Below are 12,394 nucleotides of genomic sequence, written 5' to 3' on the forward strand. Positions count from 1 at the left end.
GAGCCGGGGCACTGCAGAATGCTTTCCTGGCCGTGTTTACCCCAGGACACGACGAGGTAAAGGAGACCTGCTGGCCTTTGGCGACCAAGATAAGAGGGATAGGTAGTGGTGGGTTGGGTTACACACACTCCCCCAAAGCCAAATCTTCAATGTACACGCAGTGATGCCTCTTTGGATCAAACAAGATCTTCTGCTTCACTTTCAATATGTAAACAGTCCCACCAATTCTCACCATCTCCACTGCTATGGCCAGGAGCTAAGCCTCCATGACTTCACTCTCCTGGACCAGCACAGCCACCTCCTCCCTGCCCCAGCTCTCAGACCAATCTCCACTCAGCAACTAGGGTGGTCTTAAAAAATACAAACCAGGCACGCCTGGGTGGCTGTGTCGGTTAAGCATTCGTCTTGATTTTGAATCAGGTCATGATCTCAGGGTTGTGAGATTGAGCCACATGTCAGGCTCCATGCTGGGTGTGGAGCCTGCTCAAGATTCTCTCTCTCCCTCTGCCTCTGCCTCTGCCCCTACACACACACACACTTTCTCTCTCTCTCTCTCCCCGCCCACCGGCCCCCCAAAATACAAATCAGACCTTCCCACTTACATGTTTAACAGCCCCGTCTCCTCCATGACTTCCTATCATATTAGGAATAAATACCTAAACTCTTTCCTGTTACTTACAAGGCTCCATGGGTCTTGGCCCCTGTCTCCAATCTGACTTCATCAAGAACTCCTCTCCTCTTTCATTTGCTCTGTTCTTGCCACACCAACCTCTCCCACCTCAAAAACTTCCTGCCTGCTGCTCCATCAGTGCCAGATGCTTTTCCCCACATCTTTACACCTTCCCAACTACTCGCTTGTTGTGGCCTCCCTCCACTTCTGCCGTTCTCTCCTCATATCACCAACACCCAGTATAAGTGACTTCAAAGCACTTAGGAGTCTCTGCAATGTTTATTTGTCAGCCTTCAGTAGAAAGTAATCTGTATGAAACCAAGGAGCTTGAGTGTCCAGGGATAGTGAGTGGCACATAGCAGGTGCTCAATAAATATTTGTTATTAAAACTGAGTGAACAAATAAACAAATGAATGAACTGTTCAGGGACCAGGAAGAAAAACTGTTTAGTTTATGCATATCACTACCAGGGACTGCAGGCTGGAAAAGAAGGCAGTGTGGGCCAGGGGGAGGGCCAGGGGGAGGGCCGAATCACACCTCTGATTTTGTGCTGTGGGATCACACAGGGTGGAGTCAGGGGATGCTAGGTCAGCCTCTAGGTGCTACCCTCAGCCTGGGCTTCCCTCCAGGCCTGGCGCACCTTGATCTTAACTTTGAAAGACTCGATCAAAAAGACCACTCTGGGGATGCCCTCCAGGGAAGGCAGCTGCCCATCATCTGGGGCCTCCAGGTCGAACCTCTGCAGCAACCAGGCCATGACGAGGAAGAGTTCCTGGCGGGCCAGGATCTCACCTACACAGGAGCGAGGTCCTGCTCCAAAGGGCAAGTAACTTAATGATGGAGAGATGAGCTGACTCTTTGTGGCGTCCAGGAAGCGCTCTGTGGACATGGGGAAGTGTCAGCCAGGGTCAAGGCAGGGGTAAGTAGAGGAATGGCTCTGCCCTAACTGAGGGGGAGACCTGGCCCTGCCCAGGGAGCCCCAGTCTGAGGAGGTGAACAGCCTTACATGGGGGAACCCTAGCCCAAGGAGAGATACAGCCCAGCTCTCAGGTAGCCCTTAACTACACAGGAGAAGTGCAATATTCAGGAAGGACAGAAAGGAGGGAGTCTTAATGAATGGGGAGAGGGGCTGACTTCATGGGAGCCATATACCTAGAGGGCTTCTTAGGGGACACTTGCAATTAGTGGAAGGAGAGAGTGAGAAACCCAGCTGTGAAGAGTTTGGGTAAGTCTAGGGTAGAAAGGGGCTGTCAACAGGTTTATGCAGTTGGAGCCAGGAGTTTTCTAGTAGAAAGCTTAGCAGAGAGAACATGATGCTGGAAGGATGAGCATGGAGGCCAGGCTGGCTGTGTGGCTTGGGAGCAGGACAGAACAGGGACTCACCTGGCATGAACTGGTCAGGCCGGTACCACTCCTTCTCATTGTGATGCAGCGCCCACAGATTGATGATAACACTTGTGCCCTTGTCAACAGCAAACTCACCAATGCTGCCCCAAAGAGGGAGAGGAAAGGGGAGTCTAAAATATTGTCCTTACTGAACTGCTCAGCCCTACACCCCAGGGGGAAAAATGTCCTCATATGTCCTCATGCCCACCCCCTCGTCTTTCCTCAGCTTCTGCCAGATTAACTATGAATCCAGCCTGTCTCCAGCTCTCTTCCTGACTAGCTTTTATGTATCAATACCTGTGTGCATGGACAGTCATGTATGTCAGGGCATGTGGGTGTGCCTTTTGAGCTGGTGCATATGTGTGTGTGTGTTGTGGATATCAGATTGTGTAGGAGGATGGAGCACCTGGTCTTTCATCCCAGACCATATATCTCCAAGGCAGCAAGCAGTTTCTGAGGGAGGTCAGTTAGATCTGTGGATTAGTTAGCTGGTATTAGTAGGTGGCAGATATATTGATCAGTAGAGTCATGGGTAGGATGATTGATGATCGATGGTTGCATATGAATTGACCAGCAGGCTGAGGAGGGCCCAGGTGGGCTGGAAAGCAGTCTTGTGTTACCAGGAGGGAAGGCATACCTGGAATCGACAATAGCCTTGTGGGGGATGAGCATAGGGGCCGCAGGCCGAATGCGAAGCACCTCTCTGATGGTGGCCTCTAGCAAGATGAGTTTGCTCCGGTCACTCATAGTTGGTATGCGGCCAAAACCTACATTCTGATCAATCTCCTCCTGGATCTTCTTCTGCAACTGAGGGCCAGAGCAGGGTAGATGTGACAAACATGCTTAAATTAAGCCCAAGAGAAGCATGGGTTTAGAAGAATCCTATTGATACATCCAGAAGAGCTGGCTCACACTCTTCCCAGTGGTGGCTTTGCATTCCAGGCTTTTTGTTTCCAAAAGATACAGCAGCAGCTCCAGCCTAGGGCCAAAGCCAACTACTACTTGGGTGAGAAGTGGAGCAGCCCAGTCATCTTGCATGGAAGGGCAGAGGGTATTACTCCTCCTTTTTGGGGCCATAGGTGGATCTGGCTGTAGGGGAAGAGTGGTTGGGGAGACCAGAGTAGGGGGAAGCCCACCTGAGGATTGTGTAGCAGGAAGGCCACAGTCCACTTCACCACAGACGTGGTGGTCTCCACACCGGCCCCAAAAATGTCCCCTATGCTGATGAGAATATGTTTATCTGAAAGCAGCTTTGAATCCCGGTCTGAGCCAGCATTGTTATCGTCGGAGTTCATCCTGGCTTGGATCAGTATGTCTAGCATGTTGGTGATAGAGTCGCTGCTGAATTTCTCCTGCTGGGTGAGGTTGGGAGACAGTGGTAAGGAAGGAGCCCCATCTGCAATACCCTGCCATACTTCCATCCCAGACTGGAGACTCAAAGGTCTCTTCCATCTGGAAGTGAGAGACTAGGCAGGACCTACAAGCTTGTGGAGGTAGGAGGGCTCTCTTTAAATTTTGGGAGTAAGTGGGTCCCTTCTAGAATCCTCTGCAATTCCTTACTTCCTCCCCCCTCGTCATTAGTTAAGTCATGTTTTTGGTTGAACATCTATGTGCCTGGCTCTCTCTGCTCAGTGCTAGAGATACTACAGTGTCCAAAATGGACCCCCGCCCTGTTTTCATGACATTTCAACCTAACTCATGGTCTCCTCTGCTGCATCACCTACCTTATATTTTTCAAGGATTTCATTCAGCAAGTCATCTCGCATTTTAACACAATTCCTCATTTTTTCCAGGGTTTTGTTGGGGAAGATCTGGAAAGTAGAAATAAACGTCAAATCCATCCATCTTCTATTTTGCTTCTCCAGCTACCAGAATCCCTTCTGGGGGCAGATCCTAGCTTTCAGTCTCTGGTGAATTTCTACTCTAACCCAGACCTCCAGCCAAAATGGAAGGCAAGACGGAGGCACACAATGGGATTATTAACACAGCTCCAAATAGGGGAAAAGGAAGCATCTCTACCTCTCCTTCTCCATTGAATCAAACATCAGGCACTGATTGAGGGTCTACTAATTAGACTCTGCTGTGTGCCCAGCCTTTAGGAGTAAGATAGACTTGAGTCTGAAGCCTAGGGCAACTTCCTTAACTTCTTTAAGCCTGCATTCTCATCTGTTCGGGGATAATAAACTCAACCTTAAAGGGGAATGACATAATAAATGCATGTGGAGTACTTAGTACTGGACATACGGCAATTGGTAAATAAATGAAAGCCATTATCATAAGTATTAAAATATTAAAATGCATAGTTAAAAGCTATGTAGAGAAGTGGCAAAGTTTTCAAAAGAGGGGAGGTAGAGGTCATTGTGGCTGAGGTAGTCAGGAAAAAAGTGAGTCTGGAGCCAGGCATTGAAAAGAGTTGGGGACAGGGACTGCTGGAATCTGAAGGTGGGGACTGACCTCATCCTCACCTTCAACCCGGGGAATATGTCTATCATATGATCCCTTCCCAAAGTATCCAAGATGCCATCGTTGTAATTCTTTATGATCTCCAGAGCTGGATCTCCATTCTTGTAGGAAGTGTTGAAGCAGATCAAGCAGATTATATTGGTCACCGCCAGGAAGAGAGGCAAGGACAAATCTATGGACTTTCCATTCTGGGTGGCCAGGAAATCACATAATAAACTGTTTTCCTGACAAACTGAGAGGAGAGAGGGGCAAGATGGTGGAGAATTAAGCCGCACCCTCACTCCCCGTTCCATATTAGCCAGGACATAGAACAGATTGGCCACTAGATGGCAGCAGCAGCCAAGAAAGCCCTAGATTGAGCCTTCCATTGTGTCTGCGCCCCCCGCCCCCCGCCCCCCTCCTTCTTCCAGCAGCCCCGGGGCCGGCCATCACTCACTGATCTTCTCTAGCCTCTGGTTGCCATCCTTGAACAGGGCAAAGGTGGCCAGTGCCAGTTTCCTGTGCAGCTGCCAGCTGGCACCATGGTCTGCGAAAGCGATACCCTTTTGGTTGTCAGACAGGATATCCATAGTCACCTTTGGAGAGCAAGAAAGACTGTAAGAATCAGACAGCAATGACCTGCCCTTGCCCTGGGCTTCCTGCACCTTTTTTGAGGGAGATACTTTTTGAGTATCTGCCTAGATACTTGCCCTGCTGACATCCATGTGGGGCATCCTTGCTCTACTCTGCCATGACCATTAGGCCTTGGTAGGGCAGGGCCTGAGACTCCTCTACTCCCAATTTCATCAGAGAGACAGAATGAGGAGGAAAAAAAGGAACCCTGAATTAGAATGCAGGGGTTCTGGGGTTCAGTTCAATGACAGGGTGACCTCTGAGCCTCTCTTATCAGTTGCTGACCAGGGGAAGGCAGCCGTGGATGGAATAAGCGCTCTGAATGGTGCCTGTCCTGCGGGCAGGAGCAGGTTGGCTTGTAGAGGGTGAAGACTGCCCAGACTCCTGCCTTTCTTTAGGCCCTCTGGGGGGTGCTGCAGATACAGCAGCCATTCATCTTTTTTCTGCCCTTCCATTGCAAGGCCGTGGGCCCACCATAAGGCCCCAACTGGAGAATGCAGTCTGGACTTGGCCAAGCCACCTCTTCCCAGAGGGACTTCAAAGCTTCAGGTTTCAAAGCCTCCCCTTATATGCTGTGACCCGCAAGCCCCATCTGACTAGCCTCCTCCTTCCTCTTTGCTGAGGAGAGCTAGGAGTGAAGCCGTTGGCCAGCAGACTTAGCTGACTTATCCAGGGAAAAATGAATCAACCTTTGGGCTGGTCAGAGATAAGTGACTGGGAGGTCCTGCCTGGGGAGTTCAAGGGGGTACTCAGCAGCAGGGTGCTGGGATGGGGCATTGGCAGTTTTCCCAGGTGGTTGGCTTCTCTCCTCCCCCAGGAGTGTTACAGAAGGCTCAGTAGGATAGATCATTGGCATCCTTGAAATGCCACCATGTGTCAGCTCTACTGTGAGCTGACTCTACTGTGAGCCAGAGCAGCTGGGGACAGCTCCAGAGAAATAGCAATCTCTGCCCTCCAAAACCCAGGATACTTCTCCCTCACACCTTCCCATAGAAGACAGTAATCATTTTAATCCCATTTTCCACATGAAGAGTAGCACTCCTAAAGGCTATTTACTTGAGTACTTACTGCGCTGGGCACTGGGCTAAGTGCTTTGCATATACTACCTCAGTTAGAGAAGTCAAGACTCAGAGAGCACATCATCCAGTTCCAGGCAAGGTGACAGCCCACCTCCTGGAAGCCCAGAAATAAAGTCTTCCTTTGATTTTTCCTGCCTACTGAGGGGCCGATCCCCACCCATGGCCCTTTTAGTCTGTTTTAGGAAGAATTACAGGATCTGGAAGGGTCATTCCAGGCATGGTCTTGGCTGAACCACCCCCCTCCCTGGGAGCTGGTGAGAGAGGAGGGATAGGTGGGCACTGCTTACCACTCGGGGCCGCCCAGAGAATTCCTTGCCCTTCTTGATAAGCACCTCCTTGGCCAGCTGGTGGTGGCCGACCATCACTGTAGTCTTGGTACCCATACGAAAGGAATAGATGGGGCCGTATTTTTTCTGTAGCTTGAAGAAGCTCACGTGCTGGTGGCCATCTCTGGGGAGAAATGGCAGGCTGCCTACCAAGGGCAGGGATGGGAGGCTCCTGGGATACTTGGCATTAGGGCACTTTGACTTGGGCCATAAGAAATAGACCAGGGTGAACAGCAAGAAAACCAAGAGTTCCCACATGGTAGCCAGGTGCCGGCAAGCAGGACAAGCAGCTATGGGGTGGAAGAATGGGAGCCAACTCTAGGGTGCAAGGAGGCCTTTTTAAGAGCTGCCCTGATCTTTACCTTGGCTCTGTGTTATCTCTTGCCTTGTGGAAATTTATTCTGGAGCATAGCCAGGCCCAAGCCCTCTTCCAGAATCAGGAGAGGGAGGAGGAGTGGAGGCCTCCTCAAGGGCTGGCTCAACTCCAGGGCAAACCCCTAGGGGAGAGGCTAGGTAAGGGGAAGGCAGCTGGTCCTCCCTCCTTGGAGCTTCCTATTCATCAATGTCCATAGAGTACACCAGGAACAAATGGTATCTGGGTCAGGAATCAAGGCTTGGGACTTTCCACGTTGTAAAATCAAAATCCATGACCAGATGATGTTGTCAGGAGGGTTACTACCAACAGAGACCGTCAAAGATATTTTATCCAGTCTTATTTAACAGCCAAAGAATGTCATGCCTTCAAAGGTCAGTCTCGTATAAGGTCACACAAGATAGTGACAGCAAGAACCCAGATGTCCTGACTCCTGGTTTGCTGCTCTTTCCAGAGGCAGTGAAGCCCTAGGGTTGAGAGCATGTGCTTTAGAGTCAGACAGGTTTGGGTTAAAATTCTAGCTGGGCCACCTTCTAGCTATATGATGTTTTTTAGGAATTTATTTTTATTATATCAAAATATTATGTGGGGCACCTGGGTGGCTCAGTAAGTTAAGTGTTCGACTCTTGATCTCAGCTTAGATAAATCTAAGGGTCATAATCTCAGGGTCATAAATTTGAGCCCCACATTGGGCTCCATGCTGGACATGGAGCCTACTAAAAAAAAAAAAATATATATATATATATATATAATATATAAAATATAAAAATATATATTATTTATATATATATAAATTTAACATTGTAATTAAAAGAAGTTTCTTTAAGTAAGCTCTATACCCAACATGGGGCTTGAACTCACAACCCCAAGATCAAGAGTTGCATGCTCCACTGGGCCAGACAAGAGCCCCTCATTTTAACTGTCTTTTTTTTTTAAAGATTTTATTTACTTATTCATGAGAGGGGGTGGGCAGAAAGGCAGAGACACAGGCAGAGGAGAAGCAGGTTCCACGCAGGAAGCCCAATGTGGGACTCCAACCCAGGAACCCAAGATCACGCCCTGGGCCGAAGGCAGGCACCAAACCACTGAGCCACCCAGGGATCCCCTATTTTGACCATCTTAAGTGTAAAATTTAGTAGCATTAAATATACTCCCAATGTTGTACAGCCATCACCACTATCTACTTCCAAAACTTTTTCATACCCAAAACAGAAACTACCCATTAAGAAATAACTCCCCATCTTCCCCTCCTTCTCACTCCTTGCAAGGTCTAATCTACTTTGTCTCTATAAATATGCCTATTTCACGTAAGTGGAATCTTGCAATATTGTTTTTTGTGTATGGGGTTATTTCACCTAGCATAATGCTTTTGAGGTTCATCCACATTGTATCAGAACTCCGTTGCTTTTTATGACTGAGTAATATTCCATTGTATGGTTGTACCACATCTTGTTTATCCATTCATCAGTTGATGACACTTTGGTTATTTTCACTTTTTGGCTATTGTTAATAATGCCGCTAGGAACATGTGTGTACGAGTATCTGTTTGAATCCCTGTTTTTGATTCTTTGATTCTTTGGGATATATACCCAGAAGTAGAATTGCTAGGTTATATAATAATTCTATATTAACTTAAGTTTATATTAATGTGTTAAGTTTCAGTTGCCTCCTCTGTAAAATGGAAATAATAATGGAATCTACTCCTTAGGGTTGTGATTCAGTGAAGTCATGCATGCAGAAGTGCTACCTGGCATGAAGTAAGTACTCATTCACTATTTATTCTTATCCTCATTATACCAAAATAGGCTTCCTGGTTTTTCTGAGCTCTTATTAGTAGATCTTCCTGACGGACAAAATTCTCATCTTTTCCTGGAAACCTTCAGTGGCTCCATCAGTATTTTTTTTTAAAGGGTTTTATTTATTTACTCATGAGAGACACAGAGGGAGAGAGGCAGAGACACAGGCAGAGGGAGAAGCAGGCTCCCTGGAGGGAGCCCGACGTGGGACTGGATCTGGGGTCTCCAGGATCATGCCCTCAGCTGAAGGCAGCGCTACTGCCCTCCATCAGTATTTATCAATGATTCGGTATCACCAGGAGAAGCCACTGCCCCAAGGAGGTGGGCATTCCTGGTGTCAATCATCGTAGAAGAGGTGGGCCTTCAGACAGGCAACCAGGGCCCACTGAGTGAGACTTACAAAGATGAGAGATGGGATTTCTGCCCATCTCTGGGGGTGGTCTGCCAGTGTCTGTGCTTTTTGGACTACAAATTGGTATGTGGGCTGCTGGAATAAAGCAGGAAGGCAGCAGGTACGGGACCTCATCATGAAGGGGAACTGGCAAAGCCTTGTAAGCCGGACTTCCTGGTTGCCCATTACTCCAAATGTGCAAATGCGGTTCAGACATTTAGGGCCATTTGTGGTTGGAGATATGGGCCAGGGTGGTCAGAGAAGTCTTCGTGAAAGAAAGGGGACTTGAGCTAGGCCTTGAAAGAGAGGTAGGACTGCTTGGTAGAGGCGTGGGGAGTGGGGGAGAAAGGGTGCCACTGGAAAGGGGAGCAGCAGAGAGATATGCGGATGCTGGAAGGAGTGGAATGTGTGGGATGGTGACAGTCCTGCCTGCAGACACATAGGAGGCTTGCTGGACAGGCACATAATATCAGTCTCTGGAGCCCCGAAATGGAGGGCTAGAGAGAATGGAGAAACCCCTGAATGTTCTGCAGCAGGGGAGTGACAGGGGATACTGGTGTTTTTGGAGGGTGAATCTGGCATCAGTGCTGGGGTAGGCTGGATGAAGACCTTTTGTGTAAAGTTTGACAGCCCAGCAAGAAGAGGCCTGAGTCCTGTGATCCAGGCAGGGGCCAGGTGGAGTCAACCAGCTCCTAAAGAAATATGAACAGGTCCTTTCTATTCCTGAAGTGAATGCTGAGGTGATTCTCTAATACTTCACCCCAATCATGAACAAGAAATGGGAATCTTTAAAAAAAATGTTGCTTCATAGCCTCATCACTGTATTATAAGGTTTACTGGTGATAATTGCAGAAAATCTGGCTAATGCAGATAGCTAAAAATAAATTAAAAAATTGAAATGTGTTTTTAAGCTAACTGAGGCCATACTGCATTTTTTGGGTGTGGATATTTTTCTCTTTTAAGGACTTTCTCCATTATTTTTGATGGCTGCATATCATTGCATTGTGTGTATATCATATATCTAGCATAGTTTATTTAACTGATCCTGTGTTGTGTTATTGGACATTTAGGTTGTTTCTGTTTTTGTCTTTGTTTTTCATATAAACAACATTAAATAATAGTGTTGCAGTAAAGCTTTGTGCATAACCATTAATATTTTCTTAGGGTAGGATTCTAAGAGTGCAGTTGTTGCTCAAGAGCCATGCATGCATTTTTTTTAATATTGTATTTATTTATTTGAGAGGGAGAGAGAGCAAGTATGAGTGGGAGGGAGAAGCAGTTTCCCTGCTGAGCAGGGAGCCTGACGTGGGGCTCAATCCCAGGACCTCAGGATCCTGACTAGAGCCGAAGGCAAATACTCAACTGACTAAGCCACCTAGGGGTCCCCTTGCATGCATTTTTTAAAAGGTTTTATTTTTTAAGTAATCTCCATATCCAACATGGGGCTTGAACTAACAACCCTGAGATCAAGAGTCAGGTCCTCCACCAGCTGAACCAGCCAGCCTGGTGCCTCAATGCATGCATATTTTAAAGACTTGTGACAAATACTGACTTATTTATCAGAGGCATTATATTAATATATTTTTTGGTATCCAACCATTCCTAGATTAATAATAACGTATCCAGAGCATCTTTTAATATAGATTTGTATTCTCTGTATTACTTAGAATTTTATTTATTTTTCATATCTAATCATGAAAAATTGGGTTGTGATTTTCCTACTTACGCATTGTCAAGTTTTGGTATTATGATTTTACCCATTTTAAAAAGTTATTAGAGAAACTTTCAGTCTTTTTCTATATCCTTAAACAGATTAAATAGCATGGAAATTATCTATTCTTTGAAGTTCTAAAGCAAGGTAACATGAAAAGTGTCAGGTACTAATGCCTTTTTTGGAGAGATGACTCCTTAACATAATTTTCCAGTTTCTTCCACAGGTGTTGGTCTCTTCAATTCTTCTGAGGCTTCTTGAGTCACTTTTGGCAATTAATATTTCTTAAAATTTGCATTTTCTATTTTTTCAGAGGCCTTATTAATCTTTTCAAAGAATCTCCCTTTGGATTTATTCATAAAGTCTATGCCCACAAATTTTGATGACCTAGTTAAAATGGACCAATTCCTTGAAAACATAATCTGCCAAAACTCATACAAGATAGTCTGAATCAGTCTGTGTCTATTACAGTACTTGAATCAATAATTAACAGTGTTTTATTTATTTTTTATTTTTATTTTTATTTTTTTAAAGATTTTATTTATTTATTCATGAGAGACACACACAGAGAAACAGAGACATAGGCAGAGGGAGAAGCAGGCTCCACGCGGGGAGCCCGATGTGGGGGACTTGATCCCCAGGACTCCAGCATCACACCCTGAGCCGGAAGGCAGCCGCTTAACCGCTGAGCCACCCAGGGCGTCCCAATTAACAGTGTTTTAAAACAGAAAGCATCAGGCCAGATGGCTTCATTGTTAAATTCTACTAAATATGTAAGAAAAAAATTATGCCAGTTCTCAACAATCTCTTACAAGGTATTGAAGCAGAGAGGACACTTCCTAACTCTTTCTATGTGGCCAGAATTTCCTTAATACCAAAACCAGATAAAGACATTACAAGAAAGGAAGGCTTCAGACCAATATCTTTTATGAACATACATGCAAAAATCCTCAACAAAATATTAGCAACTTAAATCTAACAATAAAGAAAAGGAATTATGTATCCAGGCCAAGTGGGATTTATTTCAGGTATTCAGGCTGGTTCAACGTTAGAAAATCAGTTAACGTAATCTATCACATCAACAGGCTAAAAAAGAAAAATCATATATGCAGAAAAGCATTGGACAAAATCCAACATCTATTCACAATAAGAACTCCCAGCAAACTAGGAATAGAGAGGAACTCCCCCAAATTGATGAAGAACAGCTACCAAAACCCTACAGTTAATATAATATTTAATGGTGAGAAACTAGATGATTTGCTCCTGAGGTTGGGAAAAAGGCAAAGATGCCCCTTCTCACCATTCCTATTCAATATAGTCCTGAAAGTCCTAGCAATGCAATACAACAAGGAAAATAAAAGGTATATAGATTGGGAAGGAAGAAATAAAACTGTCTTTGTTAGCAGACGACATGATTATGTAGGAAACCCCAAAGAATCAACAAAAAAACCCTCTAGCAACTAACAAGGGATTATAACGAGGTTGCAGGATACAAGTTTAATACATAAAAATCAATTGCTTCTCTATATATCAACAATGAAGAATTGGAAATTTGAAATTTAAAACACAATGCCATTTACATGAACA

The 12,394-nt window shown here is 45.8% G+C and overlaps 1 protein-coding gene across 2 annotated transcripts; it reads right to left on the reverse strand.

Annotated features, from left to right (window-relative positions):
- Positions 1-930: 930 nt before the first annotated feature.
- LOC112672259 (steroid 17-alpha-hydroxylase/17,20 lyase) lies at positions 931-6,864 on the reverse strand. Of its 2 annotated transcripts, none has more exons than XM_025467060.2 (8): positions 6,498-6,864; positions 4,956-5,094; positions 4,522-4,751; positions 3,781-3,867; positions 3,193-3,408; positions 2,694-2,863; positions 2,054-2,157; positions 931-1,549 (listed from the first exon to the last, which is right to left on the reverse strand). In XM_025467060.2, the coding sequence occupies exons 1-8, from the start codon at positions 6,792-6,794 to the stop codon at positions 1,266-1,268; spliced, it is 1,527 nt and encodes a 508-aa protein (XP_025322845.1). In that variant the 5' UTR covers positions 6,795-6,864; the 3' UTR covers positions 931-1,265. The 2 variants fall into 2 exon arrangements, with proteins under 2 accessions (XP_025322845.1, XP_025322844.1); XM_025467059.3 differs by having other exon boundaries at positions 3,193-3,411; positions 6,498-6,863.
- Between the last annotated feature and the right edge of the window lie 5,530 nt (positions 6,865-12,394).

Source organism: Canis lupus, chromosome 28, assembly GCF_003254725.2.
Source record: "Canis lupus dingo isolate Sandy chromosome 28, ASM325472v2, whole genome shotgun sequence".
Lineage (NCBI taxonomy): Eukaryota > Metazoa > Chordata > Mammalia > Carnivora > Canidae > Canis > Canis lupus.

Coding starts and splice junctions, on each gene's coding strand:
- LOC112672259 (XM_025467059.3), bottom strand. CDS start 6,794: ATGTGGGAACTCTTGGTTTTCTTGCTGTTCACCCTGGTCTATTTCTTA. Junction 3,868..4,521: donor ACATATTCCCCGGGTTGAAG/GTGAGGATGAGG, acceptor TCTACTTTCCAG/ATCTTCCCCAACAAAACCCT. Junction 2,864..3,192: donor TCCTGCTACACAATCCTCAG/GTGGGCTTCCCC, acceptor TCTGGCCCTCAG/TTGCAGAAGAAGATCCAGGA.